Source organism: Tasmannia lanceolata, unplaced genomic scaffold (genome assembly GCF_043159265.1).
Source record: "Tasmannia lanceolata isolate RefF3 unplaced genomic scaffold, GAP_Taslan_0.1 ptg000004l, whole genome shotgun sequence".
NCBI lineage: Eukaryota > Viridiplantae > Streptophyta > Magnoliopsida > Canellales > Winteraceae > Tasmannia > Tasmannia lanceolata.
The window spans coordinates 812042-834821 of record NW_027518681.1 but is presented as its reverse complement, the minus strand read 5'-3'; the positions used below and the strand labels follow the sequence as shown (position 1 = coordinate 834821).

The 22780-nt window shown below is 37.6% G+C and overlaps 2 protein-coding genes across 9 annotated transcripts in view; both read right to left on the bottom strand.

Moving 5' to 3' along the window:
* The window catches only part of ALDH12A1 (aldehyde dehydrogenase 12A1), a 32952-nt gene extending 29127 nt beyond the window's left edge, over nucleotides 1-3825 (bottom strand). For 3 of the 7 annotated variants that reach the window (XM_077377587.1, XM_077377586.1, XM_077377591.1), the window contains exon 1: nucleotides 3535-3817. In XM_077377587.1, the coding sequence (XP_077233702.1) occupies nucleotides 3535-3564 (30 nt within the window). In that variant the 5' untranslated portion in view covers nucleotides 3565-3817. Of the gene's footprint in view, nucleotides 1-3534 lie in introns of all 7 variants that reach the window. The other 4 variants (XM_077377588.1, XM_077377589.1, XM_077377590.1 and 1 more) reach the window with 3 other exon arrangements.
* A 2979-nt stretch (nucleotides 3826-6804) lies between these two features.
* Nucleotides 6805-16253, bottom strand: LOC143875995 (putative disease resistance protein RGA3). Of its 2 annotated transcripts, XM_077377584.1 has the most exons (4): nucleotides 16067-16253; nucleotides 12192-15969; nucleotides 10162-10216; nucleotides 6805-7061 (listed from the first exon to the last, which is right to left on the bottom strand). In XM_077377584.1, exons 1-2 carry the CDS (start codon nucleotides 16094-16096, stop codon nucleotides 12364-12366), a joined length of 3636 nt encoding a protein of 1211 aa, XP_077233699.1. In that variant the 5' UTR covers nucleotides 16097-16253; the 3' UTR covers nucleotides 6805-7061; nucleotides 10162-10216; nucleotides 12192-12363. The 2 variants fall into 2 exon arrangements, with proteins under 2 accessions (XP_077233699.1, XP_077233700.1); XM_077377585.1 differs by lacking the exon at nucleotides 10162-10216.
* Nucleotides 16254-22780: the final 6527 nt, after the last annotated feature.

The following is a 22780-nucleotide window of genomic DNA, read 5'->3' as shown; positions in this document are numbered from 1 at the left end:
TAGAAATCCTCCATTGGAAGTTACTCTATTTTTGGCCCAAGTGATGGTCTTGAGTGATACTCGATCAATACCGCAGCCGTTGAGTCCGCCATTGGTGCATCTCATACCCATCTATAGTTCATGACAAACTACAGGTTACTCCAAAAGCTTAAGCTGTTGGAGAAGGCGTTATTTATTCTTTTATACTTTAACACTTTCCCTTCACGCGTGGCCCCTCTGTCTTTGGGTTGGCCTACACGTGGCACATGAAGCCCCACTTTTGGGTTGACCATTGCATGTGGAATTTTAACATCAAGGAGGTTTGAACTCAGCACCTTTGCTCTGATACCATGTCACAGTTACTCCAAAAGCTTAAGCTGTTGGAGAAGGCATTATTTATTCTTTTATACTTTAACAGTTCTTAAGGAGGTTTTTGTTCTCATCGTAGGCGTGATATTATCATTAATTTTTTTATTCAAGGAACTCTAATGGCTGACTAACAAATTCCTAAGTGCTCCTGGATGAAAGATCATCAACACTCCATTTTGTGACGGAGTGTGTACATGAGACAAAATAGATGCCACAGGAAAGGAAAAAGTCTAAACACCTGAGAGGTGTACTCACTGCTTCTATCTCTATGCAGATAAGAGATACGAGCACTATAATGTACAGTACGAAGGTTATAGAAACTAGGAAAGACATGGGACTTGTTATGTGAAAATAAATCCAAGTATTGCATGAGTGATCATCTACAATGATAACATAAAAACGTGAACCAAAACAAGAAGAAACGGGTGCATGAAAACATCAGAGTGAACAAGCTACAATAGAAAAGAAGTCGTAATATTATTATTAGAGGACAAATGAAATTCACAATGTTTTCCAAGTTGACAACAAGGATAAATTTGAGATCCGGGAGACTTATTGCACATTGACTTGGGAACTATATATCATAAGGCATCATCATTTCTATGGGTTAAACAATGATGTCGCCAGAACACGGAGATGACCATTAAGTGGAAGAAGACAGCTGTGAAGATGGCAAAGCAAAGAAAACCATCAGGAAATAGAAGTTGCAGCAAACTATACCTCTAGCAAGAAGCTTATCTATCTGTAGATCCTTGAAAAGAACATGATTTGGGGTAATGATAAAGTAGAAAGTAAAATGGTAGATGCGGATGGAACAAACTAGGGTTTGACAGGGTAACCAAAGGCTTCAGAGTTGGGAGAAAGTGAAAAAGAAGGCAAGGGAGACTTTTCTACCTTTCAACTATACCCAAACCCTTTATCAAAGGCTGCAAAACCTGCGGTAGGGGAATGGTTTGATTGATGATTAAATTGAGAAATTTTATCAATTAATTTCTTGGAATGATATCTTAGAAAGTACAAGGCATGTGGTGGCAAGGTACATTGGATGCATGCAATAGTCCAATCAGGTTATCCTGAATCTTAACACTGTATGGACGATTGAAGAAGTCCATCAGAGAGCCCTCGCGTTGGAAACACAATTTACCCATAAATGGGCAAAGGCACCAGACAAAACCGTGACGTGCTAAATACCAGTAACAGAGCTCCGGGTGAGTTCCATGCTGTAGAGAGAGCCTCCTCCACAGTTGCACCCCCAAATAGCCTAACATCTAAGAAAACTTTGGATTTGGATGTGAGTCTCCCTAATTTCAACACTTTTAAACAAAAGCAAATGGACGATCCACATAGCAACTCATTTCCTCATTTGTACACTGGAAGTACAACTAAAAAACTCATACTTAACTCATAGGCATGTTTGCATGAGGCTAACAAGATGGCCATCTCACTCACTGAAGGAGTTGATAGAGACACTTTAAGCACTGGGCAAGCTCTGCCCTTCTTTGTAGTTCTGTCTCTCTTTATTAAAAATTTTGGTTGACACTTGTCAAACTACAGAAACAAAGAAAAAGAAAAGGTGGGGTGCATAGAACATAATGCAAAGAGTAATATCTATTTCATTGATTCAAGTTCTTGCAATTTTCATATCGTGGCCCATATGAGCTGCACAGTAATGCCACGAACTTCTTGTCGATGACAATGTTGAGGTGATATCAACATGACATTCTACCTTAGTGTCAAGGGTCATCACTTACAGCAGTAGAAAATATTTGATTTCTTATTATGCTATATTTGTGTAGTACTACTATTCATTTACCTCTGTTATCTCGTTACATATAAAAGAACACCTCAACATTGCACTGAAAATGAAAGAACGTGGCTAATCAAATATTTTAACCTTTCTAGATTGATTGTAACACTCATTAAGCAAAGCTTAAAAAGATTAGTGAGCAGCAAATCCATGTAAGCTTCTGAATCTCACCGGTAATTAAATAATCAAAATCATTGAAGACAAACAAGAAATTTCAAGTTGTTCCTCAATTTAAAAAAAACCACAATAGCTGTATTCAGTAAGAAACTGTGAAACGTCCAACATTAACAAACTACTCATGTGAAACAACCAACATTAATGAACTGCTTATTCAAGCAAGAACAGAAGGTCAATAAAGTACTATCTTGAGTCAAACTCCTAAAGAATAACAAACAGACAGAAAAAACAAAAAAGAAGTTTCAAGTTGTTTAGCAATCAAACACAACAATCTCTGTATTCAGCAAATGTTAATATGCAAGCGGCACAACCAACATTCATGAACCACTCATTCAAGCAAGAACACAACGTCAATAAAGTACTCCTATCATCCGACCCCTTGAATCAAACTCCTAAAGAATAAAGAACAGAATAGACAAAAAATATTCAGTTAATCAGATCATAAAAAATCCACTGAAAAGAACCCAGTCACGTATGAAGGCTTGCAATTTTTAATACTGAATTCCCGATAAGTTCACCATTTCAAAAATAGAAAATCGTTCCTAGAGATCGTAGAGTCACCATCAATCTAAAACCAATGAACTTCAACCAGCATAAACAAAAAGGAAATAATTTTAAAAAAGGAACCACAAAAAAATCAACTCAACTGATACTGACAAAACCCATTAATATAATCAATGGAATTTCTCAACCAATAAAGAAAACCCAACAATCATAGAGTCTAAAAATATATTGAACAATGACTATGAACCCAACAGGGGAAAAAAGGCACCAGAAAAAAATCAATTCAACTGATACTGACAAAACCCATCAATAAAATCAATGAAATTTCTCAACCACTAAAGAAAACCCAACAATCATAGAGTCTAAAAATATATTGAACAATGACTAACAGGGGAAAAAAGGCACCAGAAAAAAATCAATTCAACTGATACTGACAAAACCCATCAATAAAATCAATGAGATTTCTCAACCACTAAAGAAAACCCAACAATCATAGGTGATAGGTCCAAAAATATATTAAACCATATCAACTGATACTGACAAAACCCATCAATATAATCAATGAAATTTCTCAACCAATAAAGAAAACCCAACAAACATAGCATTAAAAAATATAATGAAACCATATCAACTGATCTTAACCAAACCCATCAATGGAAAACCAGTAAGATTATGAACCCAATAGAAATACCACATACCTTGAATGATTGAATGAGGAAGTGAGCCATCTCAAAGCAGTGCTCTGAGCTTTCGCCCTCATTTCTCTGCACAACCCAAAACTATACATGGTAGGTCTCTATTGAAAAATTGAAGTCGGATCAAAAACTTTAAAATCCCAGAACAAGAAAGTGATCTTAGCCGTACAAAAAATAGCACAAAAAATATTAAAGTATAAGAAGTGGATTTAGCTTTCCTCCGAGTTGCGTGCCGTTCCACACGTCGTTTTCCTGATTCTGCACTTTTGATGGCAGTCTTTGTCTCTCAACCAATGTCTTATATGACCAAATTCTTGAGTCTTGTAGGTCCAAATTCTTGAGTTCGTTACTAATTTATCTTCGATAAATCCAGGTTAAAGTTAAACTGCACAACCATATTTTGATATTTTAGCTAACCCATCTTGTCTTTTGCGGTTTAAAGTAGCTGTCAAAAGGTTATTAAATTTCCCAGAAAGTTCTCACAAGCCAATTAAAGAGGAAAAGACAGCTGGGTTTGTGCAAATATCAAAATAAGATTGTGCTGATAACATTTCCCTTTGTTTTGGAATATCAACAGACCACCTCTCATTCAAGGAAAAATTACAAAGTCAATTGGTTTTCCCAGAATAAAATGTAAATCATTTTAACTGGAGCTTACCCGTAGAGATTTATTCAGGAGAGTTAGGATCACCATAGAGATGATTTTTGAGGCACATTATATTGATGTCCAGGGTCAACTAATGGCATACTACCCTATAAAATCATCTTGATATCGTAAATAGGTCTTGCCCAAAATTCATCTCCCTAGGATGATACTAACACTTCAGAGGGTAGAAATAGACCGGACTATTTACGTCGAGGTTCAACAAATGAAAGCTTTGGATCTTCGAACAAGTGACCCAATGAAGTTTTTTAAAAATACACATTATACTACCGTCGCAAGTAGGTGCCATATGATAGGTGCCCTCCATGTATATTGCGTCCGTTGGTAGGTGAGCATATGTTTTGAAAAATACAATGAAGCTCACCTTGTTCAAAGATCCAAATTATTCAGTTATTGGGCCTCAATATTACTAGATCTTGCACAAAAAAAAATCATCTTAATCGGATGATCCTAACCCTCCACATGAAAATCTCTATAGACCGTAGAGTTAGGATCATCCAATGTAGATAATTTCGAGATCTTTGAACAAGGTGAGCCCACTCTATTTAAAAAAAAAAAAAATACGTGCACCTACATACAAACACCATATAACACATATTTCTTAGAAAATTCATTGTGGCCCACGTTATTCCAATATCCAAACCATTCATTTGATGGGCATCAATGTAAGTAAGCCTTTCCACACAAAAAATCTCCATACGATGATCCTAACACCTGATTTTTAGAGGTTAATCGGAGGGTTTTGATCATCCATGGAGATGATTTTGTGGGCAAGGCCTAATTACGCTAGGGCCTAACAAATGAACGGGTTGGATCTTTGAACCAGGTGGGCTCAAGTGAATTTTTATTTTTTTTTAAATACACTTTTTATGGTGCCCACCTTCTTCAAAGATGTTAACGATTCATTGTTGGTTATGCTGAGAGAGAGAGAGAGAGAGAGAGAGAGAGAGAGAGAGAGGGAGAGAGAGAGAGAGAGAGAGAGTGAGTTGGTGTACTACTTGGGGCAAGTATTTTTTTTTTTTAAATTACAGTGTGTGTTGGTTTACTCCTTGCCTAGGGCAAGTATATTTTAGAAAAAAATTACATTGGACCTACCTAATTAAAAGATCCAAACCACTCAAAAAATACAGTGGGTCCACCTCATTTGGCAAATCCAAACCTTTCATTTGTTGGCATAAGTAGGTTGTTTGAAAAATCATCTTTATAGGATGATCCTAAGTTCCTAACCCGATGGCACCATTCAGAAACCTCTTAAAATGGGAGGATTAGGAACATCCTATAGAGATGATCTATGTGTTGTTGGGCAAATGATTTTCATCTTCCAATGGACGGTTTGGATCAACTTATGGAAATGATTTTTGGGACACAAGCTATTTAGGCTGTGGCCCATCTAATGGACGGTTTGGATCATCCTATGATGCGGGCCATACCGTACTTTTAATAAAGTGAGGAGTGCCCTCGTCAAAATACAGTAGTGCTGATAACATTTCCCTTTATTTTAGAATAGGAGTCTAAATTGCGGTTAATTGTAGAATCCAATAATCATTTCTCTCAAAAACAATTCTCAAAAGCCAAAACAAAGGGAAATGTTAAAATACAGTAGTGCTGATAACTAGGCATATTGCCGTTTCTTGTATTTCCCTCACTAAGGCATATTGCCTTAACACCATTGGGTTCTAAAATATATAAAGATAGCCTCCGAAGCCAAGCAATGGCTGTATGGAGTTTCTCGTTTTCAAGCAACTTATATTAATCACAGCGTTCAAAACCTATCCCTCAAAGACATACACACTACTGTGGAAAAGATACACACAGTACCCGAAATTATTACAAACTACCTGAAGGGAAGACAGAGCAAAATATCTGCAAGAGAGGTAATATTTTGAGAATTGATTTCCAGTCCAAAAACTGATTATTGGACATCTAATTCTCGATCCAATAATCAGTTTTGGACTCAAAATCCCAAACAGACAGAATTTATTTTAGAATAGGATTCTCAAAAGCCAAAACAAACATGGACTTGACGGAATGGCAGATATCCAAAGTAGTGAACATCTTCAAATGACAAAGAGGTTAAAGAGTGAGGAGGAACGATCCAAACCTTTTTTCTAATCCAATTTGAATCACCTCACACGTGCACTCTCTGGTGATCAAGTGTTGATCTCGCGGCTGTCTAATTGATGGCTTCACAAATTTACAGTTATGAAAACTGATAGTCTCCGTTTCTATGGACGCAAATTTTGTTTTATGCGGTAAAAATGAACATAAAACAAATTTTACTTCTATTTTTATGTCGAAAGAAACGGAGCCATAGTGGAATTTTTTCTAATAAAAAGAGCTATAGTTTAAGTTTCTTTTTTCAAAGTTTATTCATGGAAAAATTTCTAAGGCCCTGTTTGTTTGTTATTTTGATAGCCAATTGTGAGTCCAAAACTGATTATTGGACTCAAAAAACTGATTTTGGACTCACAATTAGTTCTCAAAATCTCAAACAAACAAGACCAGAATAGAAATACTATGGATATTTCATTATTTGCTCTTTGAATTTATGAGAGCTATTAAACATTTGTAATATAGAAGAACAAGTCATATATTCAATCAAAGGCCAATCTATGAGCGCCCCCCCATTAAGAAGTCCGTAAGCTTGAAACCATTTACAATAGTTCAAATAGAAATAACAAGATGATAATGGAAGATGCTGTGTTCTTCACTTATCACATTGGCATGAGTACAAATGTTAATTGCACACCAACCAAAAAACAGCTATGCATGTGGGGACATAACTATTCGATATTACATTCCAGACTTTATGATGTTCAAATTCCCAAGAGTAGAGGATGCCTTCTGAATTGTGAATTAGCTTAACCTGAAATGGAAAGATTCTCATGTAAGTTGACATTTATAATACCTGGACTTCAAGTTAAAATGATAAATCCCTGTTTTGTTGATTAGCTGAGGTACACAAACACAACCATCTTCAGAATCCAGATACATAGTCTGGAATGTATAGTTTGAGAAAATGTAGTATATTATATACGAGGAATGCTAGACTCACAAGAGCCCTTGCAAAAAAAATCAGGTAAAGGGCGCCCTCATTGGTCAAAACACATTTAGCATGGCGCAAAAAATCACGGTCATAACTGTCATAAAGGGATTTTGACCAATGGGGGCGCCCTTTCCCTGCTTTTTTGCAAGGGCTCCTGTGAGTCTAGCATTCCTCATTATATACTGATAGAAATATTTTTTAGTCTAATTTCTTATAAAAAAAAAGGATTGTGAATCGGAGCTCTCTTTAAAAAGTTATTGTAGAAAGAGTGAAAGTACGTCAAAGTGGACTGTTTTTCTGAAATCCAAATTTTCAAGTCAGAAATTCCCTTCACGTGTTTGGTTTGGAAGGATGATCTACTTTAAAAGTTAAAAGTTTTTAGGATGATTATGGTCCAAAATTTTACAAGTTCGAGGGAGAGGATTTACTTAAGAATTTTGGTTTAGAATAGAGAACAATGTTCTTCTCTATATCTACCTTTGTGTTTCCATTTGATGACTAGTGTGAATTTCTAGTTTTTGAGACAGATAACAATTTTCTTTCTCTAATTTCTCAAGAGATGATTTTTGGGCAGGTGTCTTCTTTTGTGTGCCTTGAAAAAGAGAAAGAATTTCTCTTATTATCCCAATGAATGTTACCTTTTGTGAACCGAGAAAAATGAACAAATGTTTTTTTTATCTTGATGATGTTTCTAGAAGGCAACGATTATGATTTTTGTTTATGTAGAAGAACAATGGAATGTACTTTTGTTAAAGCTTCGTTCAAAGTATTTCTAAAGGAAGCTACTGAAAAATTGAATCTAAATCCTCCCATTTATAGTGTTTGGAAAAAAGGATTAAACCACATACCAAATTTTAAATCTTCGGTTGAGGTAGGAAAGAATGGAATTTTCAATGACTTTTTTCGAAAATGCAGCAAAAGAAACTGAAGAAAGCACAACACATGTAGCGGTTCATTTCTTGCCGGAATGCTACCTTGTCATCTTCGTCGATGCTGATCGTCGGAATCTAATGGAAGAAAGAGAACAAGTGAAAGATTTGAAGAATCACATCAAGTTCCTTGTAGGTGAAATTGCAAAGTTGAAGATGAAGATTTCATCAAGTGCGGATGTTGATCAAAGAGATGATGGTTAGAAGTTTCTAATTCTTCGGGGGGATTTCATTTAAAGAAAGAACATTGGAAATTATAAATCAAAATCAATGTTTATGATTTTTTGAAAAGTCTTTGTGGTCTTCTGGATAGTTGTTATTTGAGGAAAATGTAAAGTCATTGTATGTTTCTTAGAATTCTTTATGTCTAGGCTAGATTATCAAAGAATCAATGGGGAGTTTCTATGATGTTGCTTAGGATACCTAAAGGACTCATGAGCACTATAACAAAGTGTTAAATGTAATTAGTTATTTTAGGAGTATTTTGTGTCTATACGTATGAAGTCATTTGTGTAGAAAGGGTAAGATTAAAGATTGTACGCTTCAAGGGTAAAGCTAAAAGAGTAAATCTTCAAGGGTAAAGGTTCAAGGGAAAATAAATGTAGAGACTCAAGGAAAAGGGAAAAGAACACAAAACCAATTTTGATAAGTGTATAGAATAAGTGTAAGTTGTTTTTATGAATAGAAGTCCTTTATTTTGGTGTTTCATTTGTGTTTTTATACACAGGGCCTTTGGCGGTGTATCTCCTAGCTTCCTTATCTTCTCTTGTGCAACATGTATGTTGCAAGTTCAGCAAGCAGTATAAATTTGGCAAAGCAAATATCAACTCTCCCACTCCTTAAACAAGATTCCCTTGACTGTGTTTATAAGTAAGAGAGTACCAAATATCTACAGTTGTTTTGATTGTTTCGATAAAAGATAAATCATAAGTACAACCTAATATAAAGACACAAGCCATAGCACAAGACTAAATTAGATCTGCAGAATCCCATCCTAGATCCAGCAAAAACACATCCTAAGCTATCTAGATAAACCATAACTAATCCAAATATGAATAAACCATATTATGCCTACATCAAACGAAGTCTTCCCGACCAAATTAGCTTGAGAATAGGTTTAGTCTGTAGAACCAATCTGGAATAGTTCGAGTTTATATGGAAGAACACAAAAGGATGTATCTAACATGATTATTTTTTCTTAAATAAGTCCCCAAGATGAAATATTTTATAGATGATAGGCAAGAAATTAATTGTTGTATACTATGCAGTAATGATACTGAATCTGCAACCCAATTTTCTCATTCTGCCCTTTTCCAATAAGCTGTGGAAACAGTTTGGTCTAATGTTACACATCAGATTTAGACTAAACCAAGACATGTTTGACAAACCTCAATGAATGGATTAAGATCTATAAAAAACACTGAGAGGGGAAACATGTGGAAAGAGGCAGAAAAGCATTTCAAGCCTTGTGTGTGTGTGTGTGTGTGTGTGTGTGTGTGTGTGTGTGAGAGAGAGAGAGAGAGAGAGAGAGAGAGAGAGAGAGAGAGAGAGAGAGAGAGAGAGAGAGAGAGAGAGAGAGAGGAAATTTCCATGAAAGGTGGAAAAAATTAATTTTGAGGGTAAAAGAAAGAGATAAACCGTTAGTGTCTATATCTTATGAATATAGAGAATGTAATCAGTTGCAAAACAAATCATCAATCAAATAAAGTTTAAAACCAACCAACACAAGAAAGGAAGAAGTAATATTTTCATAGATTTTTTGTTTTTATGTTTTTAACAAAAAGAAAATTTACAGAGCAAATGTCTGAAATTTCAGTTTCATGATCAAGTAATATGAAAGAAACAAAGCAATGCTGACATGGAACACCCAATAGTTAAGCCTTCTAATTGTATGTTCCCAAGAGTAGAAAGATCAACAACAAAATGAAGTTATATGTGCTTGGTTTGATTTTTATAAAGTTATGTGTGCATAGGCTGTAGTTTCATTTCACCTTTTAATCAAATTCTTCAGCAATAAGACTGACAATTTCCTTTTTGCTGGATACGCTGAAAATCATCAACAAAGGTGAACAGATAAAAATATAAGAAACACTACACTTAGGGAAGAAGCCCCTAGGGGCAAAGAAAATAAAGAGATCTCATAACAAACAACCATGTAGAGAAACCCTAAAGTGTCCAAAAACATAACACAAATTCAACGAAACATACGGGCTTGGATCATTGCTTGCACAAAAAAAGATCTTTCTATTATTCCTTCTCAGAGAGTGGACCCTTTGACCCTTTCCAAGAGGCAAATTCATTCCAGTTAGCTTTCATTTTGTGAAAACAAGTTATAATCCAGTTCACATTTGGAAAGTAAATTTGAAAATATAAAGGGAATAAATTTATACAACAACCCTACTAGCATCATGTCAATTGTCATAGAACTTTAGAGAAGGCAATTTTGACATAAGACAGATAACCCTACTTTGAAGGATGTAAAAGTCTAGATCATGTTTTAGCATATACCGTTACTTTTCATAGCTAGTCCATCCTAAGCTACGGAGAAAGTAAAAAAAAGCTTCTCAAATTTGGGTTTGTTTACTGACTGTAAGTAATAGGATTACTCATCTAGAACAATGTATTGGTGGTCCTTTGTTGTTGTTGTTGTAATCCTTTTGGACCTCCTTGAGTATTACTCATCTGAATGTTAGATACATATTGGTTCTTTGACAGGAGATTTCATAAACACTATTGCATTTCATCATTTGATAGATAAAACATTTCAAAAAATTCAATTTGCAAGAAGTAAAGGCACATATCATATAAATCAAAGTAAAAGAAGTGTAAGAAAAAGGCTTCTGATATACACAATACCAAAGTCGATGATTGAGAATCGTATATATCGGGATTAACAATAGCCACACAAGAAATTCTTGGACATTAGCAAATACCACAACTGTCTTTAGTGATTGTATTAACAATTCTTAATCTTAAAAAACACTTGCACATTGCTGGAGTCACTGGCAGTATAACCATAAATTATGGGACATTGATACCCCTTTTTTAAATTTCAATTTCTCTATAAATCTTGTTTATTTTATCATTAAAATAAGATGTAAGAAGGAGTGAAAATACAATATATCCAACATAATGTATTCAAAATCCTTATTGTGCATTCTTATGGAAAATGAAGATAACGTGGAGTTCCGAAATGCCATAACCATTTTAAAAGTTGAGGCTTAATTAGAAAATCAGATAATGTTTGGATTGGAGAAAAAAGTTGGAGAATATTGAATTATTCTTCTCTTCTTCATGTTTTATGCAAGAGATTTTCTTTCTTCCTAGACCCAAAATTCCAATTTTCCTTAAGATTAATGGGCTGTTTTCTCTAGAAAGAAAGGGCAGTAAGAAAAAATTAGGAGATCAGTCATTGGAAAGATGTCTTTCCCATTTATTTTCAAAAATGGAAAGATACTTGTGAAGAGACTGAAAACTAATAAAATTTTAAAATTTTGAATATTTGAAAGTTCAAATTTGAATGTGGAGAATTTAAAGTTTGAATATAGGATTAGTAGATTATGTGCATGATTCACAAAGTAAAATTGTGTCCACGGTGCCTAGCTTAAAGTGCTAGCAATTTAGAGCTTTAAAGTATGCAATTTGAGTTTATTCAAAGGGTTTAAAGGGCTTGGATAATATGGACTTGTGACTTCAATTGCCAGGCAGATGACAGTTCAAAGGTTGTGTTTAATGACAGATAAAGGTTTTCTTTGGGGTTTAAAGTAACTGTTGAGTCTTTATCTTAAGTAGTTTACTGTAATGTAAGCAAGATAAGGATAACTCACTATTAAAGTGACAAAGCTTAAGAAATAATAGATTCTGGGGTCAATAGGATAGCTAATATGAGGGAATTGTTAAGTAATGTGAAAGGAAGTGTTCGGTATATATTAAATCTGTTTTCAACCAAGGAGTGTGTGCAATCCAGGTATAGAGAGAGAGAGAGAGAGAGAGAGAGAGAGAGAGAGAGAGAGTCGTGTACCTGCCTAGAATGCCCACACCCTTGACCCATTTATAAATATTTCGGGGATGCGAGAGATGTTAGGCCAATATTGGCCTCCATCCTTTTGGCACTGTTTCTCTAGCTGGGGACATCCTTCAATCGAGAAATTTTTAAGCGTGGTGGGCAGCCCTTCCTCAGGCAAGGAATGGAGTTAAGGACAAGCTTCAATTGTCAATTGTTCGAGGGAGGTGAGATTGTTGAATATCCCGTTGGGCAGGAATTTGAGATTGTCACAATATACTATGCGGAGTTCTGTGGGTGTAGTGGGCAGCAACTCCCCTGGCAAGGTCTCGAGCTGTGGACAGCACCCAAATATCAGTTGTCGGAGGGAGGTCAACTTCTTGTGTATCCCATTGGACAGGATCTCGATATTATCAATGGTGAGAGATGTGAGCATGCTGATCATCTCCTCTGGCAGGGACTTGATATTACCACATCTGATGATCCCAAGAGATGTAAGTGTCGTGGGTAGCCCCACGTCGCATGTCAACAATTCGAGTTGCGGACAATTCCAAATTGTCAATTGTTTGAGGGAGGTGATGCTCTTAAGCATTCCCTTGGGGAGGGACTTGAGATTATGACATTGTAAGAAGCGAAGGAATTCAAGATTGATGGGCAGTGCCTCCTCTGGCAAGGATGGGAGTTGAGTAACCAAAGTCAATTGTTTGAGAGACGTGAGGTTTCGTAGCCCCTGTATAGGAATAGACTTGAGGCTATCACATGAAGTTATCCAGATAATTTTAAGCATGATGGGAAGCCCCTGCTTCTCACCGTCGTCTGCTAAGGATTCAAGTTTGGGACACTGTAGAATTTTAAAAAATTCGAGAGAGGCGAGGTTATGCAACCCGACCTTGTTTGGCCAAGACACCAACTCACCACAATATTTAATCTCCAACCTTTTAAGTGCTGCTAGGGGTTGAAGCAACCCTTCAGGTAGTGATATTAGCCCTTCAAAACTTGTAATACTTAATGAGGTAAGCGTAGTGAGGCGAGGCACTGACCTCAATACCATCTCACCACAACGATCCAATGCCAAATCATGAACCGATATGAGGTGTGGCAACTCTTGCAACTTGGGACAATTTGATATTTTAAGTTGATCGAGCATGGGCATACTGTAAGCCTCTACTCCACACCATTTCTCCAAATTAGGCATGTCATCGACCACTAAAGCCTCCAACAATGGAAAGCCCTTTTTAACCCCATTGGTCTCACCAACAAACTCGCACCCAATATTTTTCAAACCATCAATTCCCACTATCCAGAGACTTTTGAGGTACGGTAGCTGCCCAAGGGGTGGTAGCTGTTGGCAATTCCTACATCCGAGGAGACGAACCTCTGTCAGGCTAAAGTAGGATAAGGAATCCACCCGCATCATCCAATCTGGGAAACTGACACCACCATAAAACCTTATTCGTAGCTTTCTGATGCTGGAGTGAGGCCGGAGGCCTTTCAGTACCTCCTCATCAACTCCTCCATCCCGAGAAAAATCATAACTCCATTCCAACCATAACTCATTCAGGTGTTGTTTTTCCTTGAAATTGGCTTCCACGCTTTCCTTCGTATTCATCACATTCTCCAACTGTAAGATATGAATTCCTCCTCTTAGCTCCTTCAAGTCCTTTAACTGTCCTATCCCACATTCACTTTTTCTGTCCACGGAAAACGTACTCAATGTCTGGAGATTTGTTAACTTCCCAAGTCCCGGTGGCATAGAAATCCTACATTGCTCCAGACCAAGATGTCGCAAGTTAATTAAGTTGCTACTGTTTTTGGGTAACTCTACAAGTTGCTTGCAATAATTAAGATGGAGTGTTTGTAGATTGTAGAGGCTAGACATTGATTCAGGCAACCTTGTAATATTAGTGCTAGAGAGGTCAATGTACCTCAAATGAATTAGATGTCCAATGACATCAGGCAACTCTGTGACATTTGCCCCACCCAGATCTAGTACCCTTAAACATCTCAATTTCAAGAAAAAATCACTAGAGAGTTGTCTAATGGGCCGAAAGGGGGCTCCAATTAGTAGAAAGGTGCGTAATCTCTTAGACTCTTGGAAGGTCTCAAAAATTTGCGGGCTGAAATTGTCCTCCCATATCAATGATGAATAGCGAGCCTTTGTAAGGATATTACCCATTTTGACATCCCGGTTGTTGTAAATATCATTATCCACTCTAAAACACTCCTCGCTGGAAATGGAATGTGCTAGGTCAAGAATCAGATCATGCATTTTATACGTTGAGTCGATTTGAGACTTTCTAAAGAAGGACCTCCATGTCAAAATATCAAAATAATCAGACCCTATGTCCTCAAGTCGCTTCGTTCCTTCAGGCTGAATAAATCCTTCTGCTATCCATTTCTGGATAAGAAGTGCCTTACCAAAGTCAGTATCTTTTGGGAATAGGGAGCAGTATGCAAAGCATTGCTTTAGATTTGCAGGTAAGTGGTCATAGCTGAGTTTTAGAGCTGGCAAAATATTTTTTCGGGCCTCTGATTCCCAAATCTCACTTTTTAAGATACTTTCCCACTTGCTCTCATCGGTATTAGAGTGCAAGAGACCTCCAAGACTTTCTATCGCCAAAGGCAAGCCTTTGCACTTTTTCACAATCTCTTTACCAATTGCTTCCAATTTTTGAGATACATCTGAAATTCCCACTGTGAATGCCCGTCTGGTAAACAATGACCAACTATTATTCTCATCTAAACCCTTCAAATCATAGGCAGGAATTGTGCTCATGATTCTTGAAACTTCTGAACTCCTTGTAGTTACTACAATTCTACTTCCCTTTTCTCCAAAACTTAATGGGGCTTGTAGCCTTGTCCAATCACTAGGATCCTCACTCCATACATCATCTAAGACGAGTAGAAATTTCTTCCCCATCAATATCTCCTTAAGATTGTTTTGAAGTGGATCTATTTCCTTGAGATCACAAGATTTCTTAGTCATCGATTCTATAATTGCTTTTGTGAGTCTAGTAATATCAAAATCTTTAGACACACAAACCCATGCCCGAATCTCAAAATGATCCTCCACCCTCTTATCATTATAAATAAGCTGGGCAAGAGTTGTCTTTCCAAGACCCCCAATGCCCACTATCGCGATAACACAGATATCCTTCAACAATACAGATTCATTCGGCGACAAAAGCAATTCCAATATCTTCTCTTTATCATCAACCCGACCAAAAACCTTTGATTCATCTACTACGGAGCTGATCAGTGATTGCCTTCTTATTTCAGGCTCCCTCCATTCTCTTTGTTTGAGATGGAGGTCATGTCTTTCCTTTGCAATCTTATCAAGTCTCACATGAATTACCCTTATTTTGTTTGCTAACTTATGTCGAAACAAAAATGATTTGCAAGTAATACAAGGCAAACACAAGGTGCGTACCTTATGCCCCTTGCTGGTTTGAATTCTGCCTTCCAACTTTGATCGGATTGCGTCGGTGGCAAACTCGTCTACTACATCATCTGCATCGTAAGCAACATCCTTAAGTTTCTGAAGCCAATCTTTGACTGCGTTACTCCTTACTTGTTGTTCTTCAGCATCTTTAAGCACCGCTCGAACTGTGGATAATGTGCTGGACAGGTTTTCGAGCTCCTCTTTAACACCACATTGTAATTTAATCTGTTGTAGAGCTGAATCCGTCAATTTCCCAACAAGTGCTTCAACAAGAGGGGATAGGAATAGTTCTGCCATACTTTCTTCCTGTTTAGGAGAGAAGAACCAACGGAAATGGAAGAGATGTTGTTGTTTCTGTTACAGGAAAGAGTGTAGGAAAGAGTTAAAACACCACTTTTGCTTTGGCAGCAAAGCAAATAACTAATAATGTTTCAAGAAAAGAATTCTATACTTTACAGTTATGGTCGACAAAGGAGAACATAATTCAAGGAGAGCATCCCACAACAGTAACCCACTTAAAGAAAAGCAAATATGGTGTGCCTAACACTACTTATGCCTTGGCAGCAAAGCAAGTAACTAAGCATGATTCAGGAAAAGCAAGTAACAATTGTGCAGGGCAAGTAATGAATCTTCTTCTTCTAATTTTCAAAAGTAATTCTATACTAGACAGTTATTGTTGGGTATATGATATAACCCATGTATGTTCTAATATAAGCCCAATAAGATAATGGACCGGTGTAGTGGGCCTACATGGGCTAGAGCCCATTAACCAGTCATTAACCCTAGTGTATCTCTATATATAGGGGCTGGGGGCAACAAACTTGGTATTCCAAACTAGATACCTTGGGTGTAATGCTTCAAGCAACCTCTTGCTTGACCTAATTACTATAACAATCTTGAAGCATCATGAACCCTAATTTTTTAATTCGTCTGATTAGAAGCCTCTATCTCTCGGATTGGATTCACGTTTCACAGAGAAACAAAATCGAATTGACATGGGTTTCTTCCATTGTTTTTTGACGTGCGTTAATTCCATTGATGGAATCAGGGAGGAAAAGAGTACGTCTGCCCCCTTTATCTTTCGTTTGATTTCTCTCTCTCGTCTTAGGAGGGGGAAAACCAATCGGAATTCCTGCCTTTGCTTATTGGGCAAGCATCTTGGTGGGATTCCATTCTTTTTATGCTTCAATGACAGTCGCCGTTTGCCACACACTATTGTGGGTTGTCTCACTCGTTGGAAGAGGGATTTACCGTTTGCAATGTGTATGTCGGTTGGGAAGAAGGGTTGACCGTCTGCAATATTCAGTAAGTGGTTTTGGGCTGAATTGTTGGTGGTAACCCAACAAGAAGAATCGGTATTTTTTTTTGCATAATTTTTTGGGGCTAACTCTCTCTTTCCTCCCTGCCTGCAAAACCCACCATACCCTTTCTTTCTAGAATATTAGAACTTGTCTTCACTATGCAAGATTTGGGTTTAAAACTCCCTCAAGAATTTCTGTTTTGGGTGTGGGTTTGACTCCAACAAAATTCCCACATCTGCAGAGGCTATTGGGTCAAAGGAAAACAGAGATATTAGCTTTGTATCTGAACCAGATTTGGGTTCTCATTTCTTTGGAGACGAAATCTTTGGCCCTATCTATTTTGATATCCCTGCGCCATCTGTTTTTGGAACTTGGATTCACTTTGTTGGTTGAAACCCTATTTGTGATTGAAGCAAGTTGCAGGTGTTCTCTCTCTCATGGTGAAGGTTGAATCCGAGTAGGCGTTACGACTTGGATCAAACCTCGTTTGGGTAAAATTGTGGCCGAACCCTCTTTGGGCCTAATTCTTGTGGCCGATTCTCTTGCCGGATTTTCTGCCATTTTCCGTTGGGCACGCCGCCGGTTAGCACTCGCCGTTGTCTGTTGGGGTTGCCGTCGACTGATTGTTGAGCATCGTCTCTTGAATTCGGCTCATGGAAACGTTTCTTGTTGGAGCCGAATCCCCTTGGTGGATTGGTCTATTGGAGCTATTTGGTTCGAACCAGAGATATTTGTCACATGTTTGGACAAGATATCTATACGCCATATCAGCTGTGTGCGATATCACCTTTTGGGATATTCTGTGCCTATGAGGGTTTTATGAGATATTTGGAGCACAAGAGCGAGAAATCAGTTTGTGTAACTGTTTTTGCTATTTGGAAACTGGTTTATGCGCAAAACCTGTAACCGTTGATTGATTCAGTCATCTCGCAAGAAAATTGCTGTCAACTGATGCAAGCCGCCGGCTTCTAACTGGTTACCTTCGTGGCATTTGTGGCCGGTTTTTTTTTTTTGGAACTAGTTTTCTCAGACTTTACAACTGGTTCCGTTTGTGAAACTGGTTTTAGACCAGTTCTCTACAACCAGTTTTGTTGACAGTTTGGGTTCTTTTGAATCTGTTTGGTTCGCCACCAGTTCTTGCATGAGCCTAAATGCCTCGGGTTTGGCCTTGGCTGTTTCTTTATTCTCTGGTTCACCCCCTGTAAATCCCAATAGTTGTCAGTTGGGTTTGGGTTATTACCTTGGTGGTTATCTGTTGCCGAAGGATTTCACCTTGGCTGTTGGATTTGGATTTGGTACGCGATTTGGTTCACCCATTTGGCTTCGGCTTTCGCGATACACAAATTAGGTGCACTCTTTCCATATTTACTTTTGTAGTTAGCCTAAAATGGAAAATACTACTATTCCCTTTGAGATAGTCAAACTTCAATCCTTTGGTGGATCTGAGTTTAATTCATGGAAGTGAAAGACTCAATTCGGTCTAAAATATATGAATTATTTTTACACCGTTTTGAGTACCTTTGCTGACACGAATGAAGAAGTTGATGAATCTCAATGGCATTCTTTTAAAAATGAAATGTATAGGAAAAATGTGCAAGTGGGACTAGATGATCTCAAACGATTCATTCGAATCGAAAATGAGACTCGAGCCAGGAATAACTTGGAGATGGTTAGACAGCAACAGTCTGCTGCTAACGCAGTAACAAATCCCAAGAAATTTCCTTGAAAATCCAAGTCACCTAAAAGTGACAATCCCAAGTTTGGAGGCCAAAAAGCCTATCTTCCAGAAAAGAAGGGCAAGTGCCACAACTGTGAAAAATGTGATCACTTTGCGGCAAATTGTAAGCAACCTAACCAGTCTAAATCTGACACACCACAGAAGGAAGCTCATCTGATGGTGGGTAAGACTGAGCCTAAGAGTTTTGTTGCTATGTTGGGCAATGGTAAGGCCAGTCCTTCTTCAGATTGGTGGTTAGATACAGGAGCCACTTGTTGCCGCGAAAGAGACCGTTACAGTGGCTAGTGGAGCAGAGGCAGAGATTACTCACACTGGTACTGCGAACTTGGTCCTTTCTTCAGGATAAATACTAACTTTAAAAATTGTTAAAACAGTTCTTGCTCTTCAAAAGAACTTAATTTTTATTAGTCTTTTAGACTATGCTGGCATATGTACTTCATTTATGTGTGGTAGGGTAACTTTAATTGTTAACTCATCCTATTTTGATTGTGCATATCTGATAGATGGTATGTTTGATTTGAGTTTAGATAATGAGACTGTTAGTTAGGATAGTTCATCGCTAATTGCTCCTAAGTTGTTACACAACCGATTGGGACATGTGCACTATCAGAAAATGGTCTAATTTACTAATACTCATAAGATACCATTATATATGTCAATTATATTTGACAAGTGTGAGTGTTAGGAGTGATAGAGAAGGAGAAGATACACATTGACAGGGTTCAAGGAATTCTGTGCCTCTCAGGGCGTAATCCTTGAAACTATTGCTCATCTCTCTCGCCTCAATCAATTGGCATAGCTGAGTGTAAGAACATGACGTTAACTTCAGTGTTAAACTCCATGTTAATGTCAGCTGGCATGCCTAGTTGCATTTGGGGAGAGGCAGCTTTGACTGCAAATCACATCCTAAATCTTTATATGCTCCTCCATGTGATAGAGTACCCAAGAATTTGGTGAGGACTTTGTGACCTACCCATTGGAGAATGATCCATCATCCTATTAGGACGTGATGAGATCTAGGGACTCTATGTTGTGAGCAGAAGCCATTCATGATGAAATGAGCTCTCTGTTAGAAAATCTAACTTGGCAGCTAGTCGATTTGCCAAAAGGGGCTAAGATTACGGGCTGCAAGTAGATATTTGTATGTGATTATACAAAGTTTGTTATGGTCTTAATCAAGCACCTAAATTGTGACATCAGAAATTTGGTAAAGTAGTAAAGAGCTTTGGGTTTCTGACATATAACTTGGATAAATGCCTTTACTATCGTTTTGTGTCGAATTAGGTCATGATTATTTGTTTGTATGTAGATGTTGATTCTTCTTTCTAATATCTTTCTGTGATGAGAAATGTGAAACTACCCTTGGGTAAAGACTTCGACATGAAAAGACCTGGGTGTTGTTAACATCATTCTTGGTATGAAAGTCAGTTTTTTGAAAGGCAGGAAATCACCATTGGCCTAGCCCATTATTTGACCAACTACTTTCCTTTTTGAGGATGCAGTGAGTGCAAACCGATTGAGACACAATTTTGATTATACCAAGAAGCTGATCTCTAAGGAAGATACAGTGCGAGACAGTTAGATTATTCTAAACTGATTGGTCGTCTCATGTTTGTGTTGCACTAGGCCAGACGTAGTCTTTATAGTTGGCATGCTGAGTCATTTTACTAGCAATCCTGGCCATGAGCATAGAAATGCCCTTATGAGGCTGATGAGATACCTTTCGTGTACTCAAGAGTATGCTTTGAACTATGGTGGCCATCCACTTATTGTGGAAGTTTATTCTGATGTATCATGGGGCTCAGAATCAGATGACAGCAAATTTATTGTTGTTGTGTGGAAGTCGAATTGGAACTTTATGCCCTAACTTCAGCTATAGATGAAAGCTAAGGGATAAAGAATCTGATTATGGTTATGGCATTCCACTGACCCATTTAAAGATTAGTTCTTTAGTGGGTTAAGGATTAGTTCCTTATGTGTGTTATGTGATAATCAAGCTACAACAATGGTTGTGAAGAACTCATTCTTTAATGGTAAGAGGAGACATCTTAGGCTGCAACAGGCCATATGCTGAATTATCTCAAGAACACGGGATTATCACTTTGATTGATACGAAATCGAAGGATAATAGGCCGAAGCTCTCACAACAGGGACTGACCAAAGATCGAATATTCAAAATTGTGGGGGAGATGGGGTTAAAGACCGTGTAGATATGTCTTAACCTACATCCATGTTATTTTGAATTTTTCGAATCTCCCTCTATTTTGGCTAAGATAGGCACTTGATATGTTTCGATGATGTTTACAGTTGTTGTATGTCATTCCACATTTGATGACATGTCCTTTTTTGGGAAAGGTTGTACATTCCAAACTTGATGATACACTTAACTCAAATATGGATAAGATGACTGTACCATTCCAAAAAAGAAACATGAAATGGTTCTTTGCAAAAGAAACTATTTGGTTTTGTTCTTTATTGAAACTTGACAATTAGGAATGGTTATTTGCAAAAGAAGCTGTTTAGGTCTTGTTCTTTATTGAAACTTGACAATGATGCTTATGGTGAGAGTGATACTGATACTTTTTCAGTCATTTTGGAATTGTACTAAGTTCTTCTTCAGGTAGAACTAGATACTTTCGTGAATTATTTAATTGTACTAAGTTCTTCTTCAGGTAGAACTAGATACTTTAGTATTTTACACAAATGATTGGATTCATTTTTATGAAATCCATATTTGGTAATTCACAGGAATTGGCGAAAAATGAGGAGCTTGTCTTGATTTGGACTTTGATGAAGATGACTTACTTAAATCTTCTAAAGTTATAAAGACTATGCTTTTATTTCAGTATGTATAGAGTTCACTTTTTTGTGGAACTTTATTTTTGGATCTCGATGAAAATCATACCCCATGAATGAATTCCTCTAGGATCAGTGGGGTTTACTTATATGTGAAACTACTTTTGATTGAGTTTAGATTGTATCTCAAACTCTTGGTTAATCATAAAGTATTCTTGTTTTCAGTTGTATTACAGATCTTTATTGATATGGTGCTATGGATGATTCAATATTTGTTTGGACATCACATTATCTATCTATTGGATTGTGCTATATGTAGAACATAGGAGGAGATTGTTGGGTATATGATATAACCCATGTATGTTCTAATATAAGCCCAATAAGATAATGGACCGGTGTAGTGGGCCTACATGGGCTAGAGCCCATTAACCAGTCATTAACCCTAGTGTATCTCTATATATAGGGGCTGGGGGCAACAAACTTGGTATTCCAAACTAGATACCTTGGGTGTAATGCTTCAAGCAACCTTGCTTGACCTAATTTCCTCTAACAAAGGAGCATAAAATTCAAGGAGAGCATCCCACAAGAGTAACCCACTACAGAAAAATGAAAAGTAGCATTCCTCTTCCAAGAGGTTCAAAATCTAGAGAAATTATATGGTGCCCAGCCGTCAAGTCCCTTGTAGGTGATACGATGGAAGTACCACCCATGATATTTGATCCAACAGCAGCCTCTTAAAAAGTGGGCTGCTGTTGGATCAAATATCAAGGGCGGGACCGCTAGCACACGGTATTTGACGGTCAGCCACCACCGTATAAAAAGTCCAATATCCATGTGCGGCTTGTGTTTGTCTTGTCACCATCTTTCGTTTCTCTTTACCAAATGTAACAACCCTTAGGGCTGGCAACGGGCCGGTGTTGCATTCCCCATCCCCTTCCCCGCCGTAAGGAAAGGGAAACCCCGTGCACTTATCAAAAATACTGTAGTGCCAATATCACCAGCTTAAAAGAAATGTTTACTGTTGGAAAAAAAAACACTAAACAACTCAACTAAGCCTTCGTCCCAAACTAGTAGAGGTCGGCTAATGAATCTTCAGAATATTTTCATGAAGAAGGTGAAAGAATCTAAGGCTGCAACTTGGGTCGGGCGGGTCGGGTTTTGGAGAACCCAACCCTACCCGAGAAATATCTCGGGTCGGGTCGGGTTGGGTTTTTTTCCGGAAAACCCACGATTCCTAAACCCGGCCCTACCCATGATAAATCTTGGGTCAGGTCGGGTCGGTTCGGGTTTTTTCACGTTGACGCAATTTTTTAAGAAAAATTCTTGTTTG

Coding starts and splice junctions, on each gene's coding strand:
- LOC143875995 (XM_077377584.1), bottom strand. CDS start 16,096: ATGTTCTCCTTTGTCGACCATAACTGTAAA. Junction 15,970..16,066: donor TTGTCGACCATAACTGTAAA/GTATAGAATTCT, acceptor TTCCTGTAACAG/AAACAACAACATCTCTTCCA.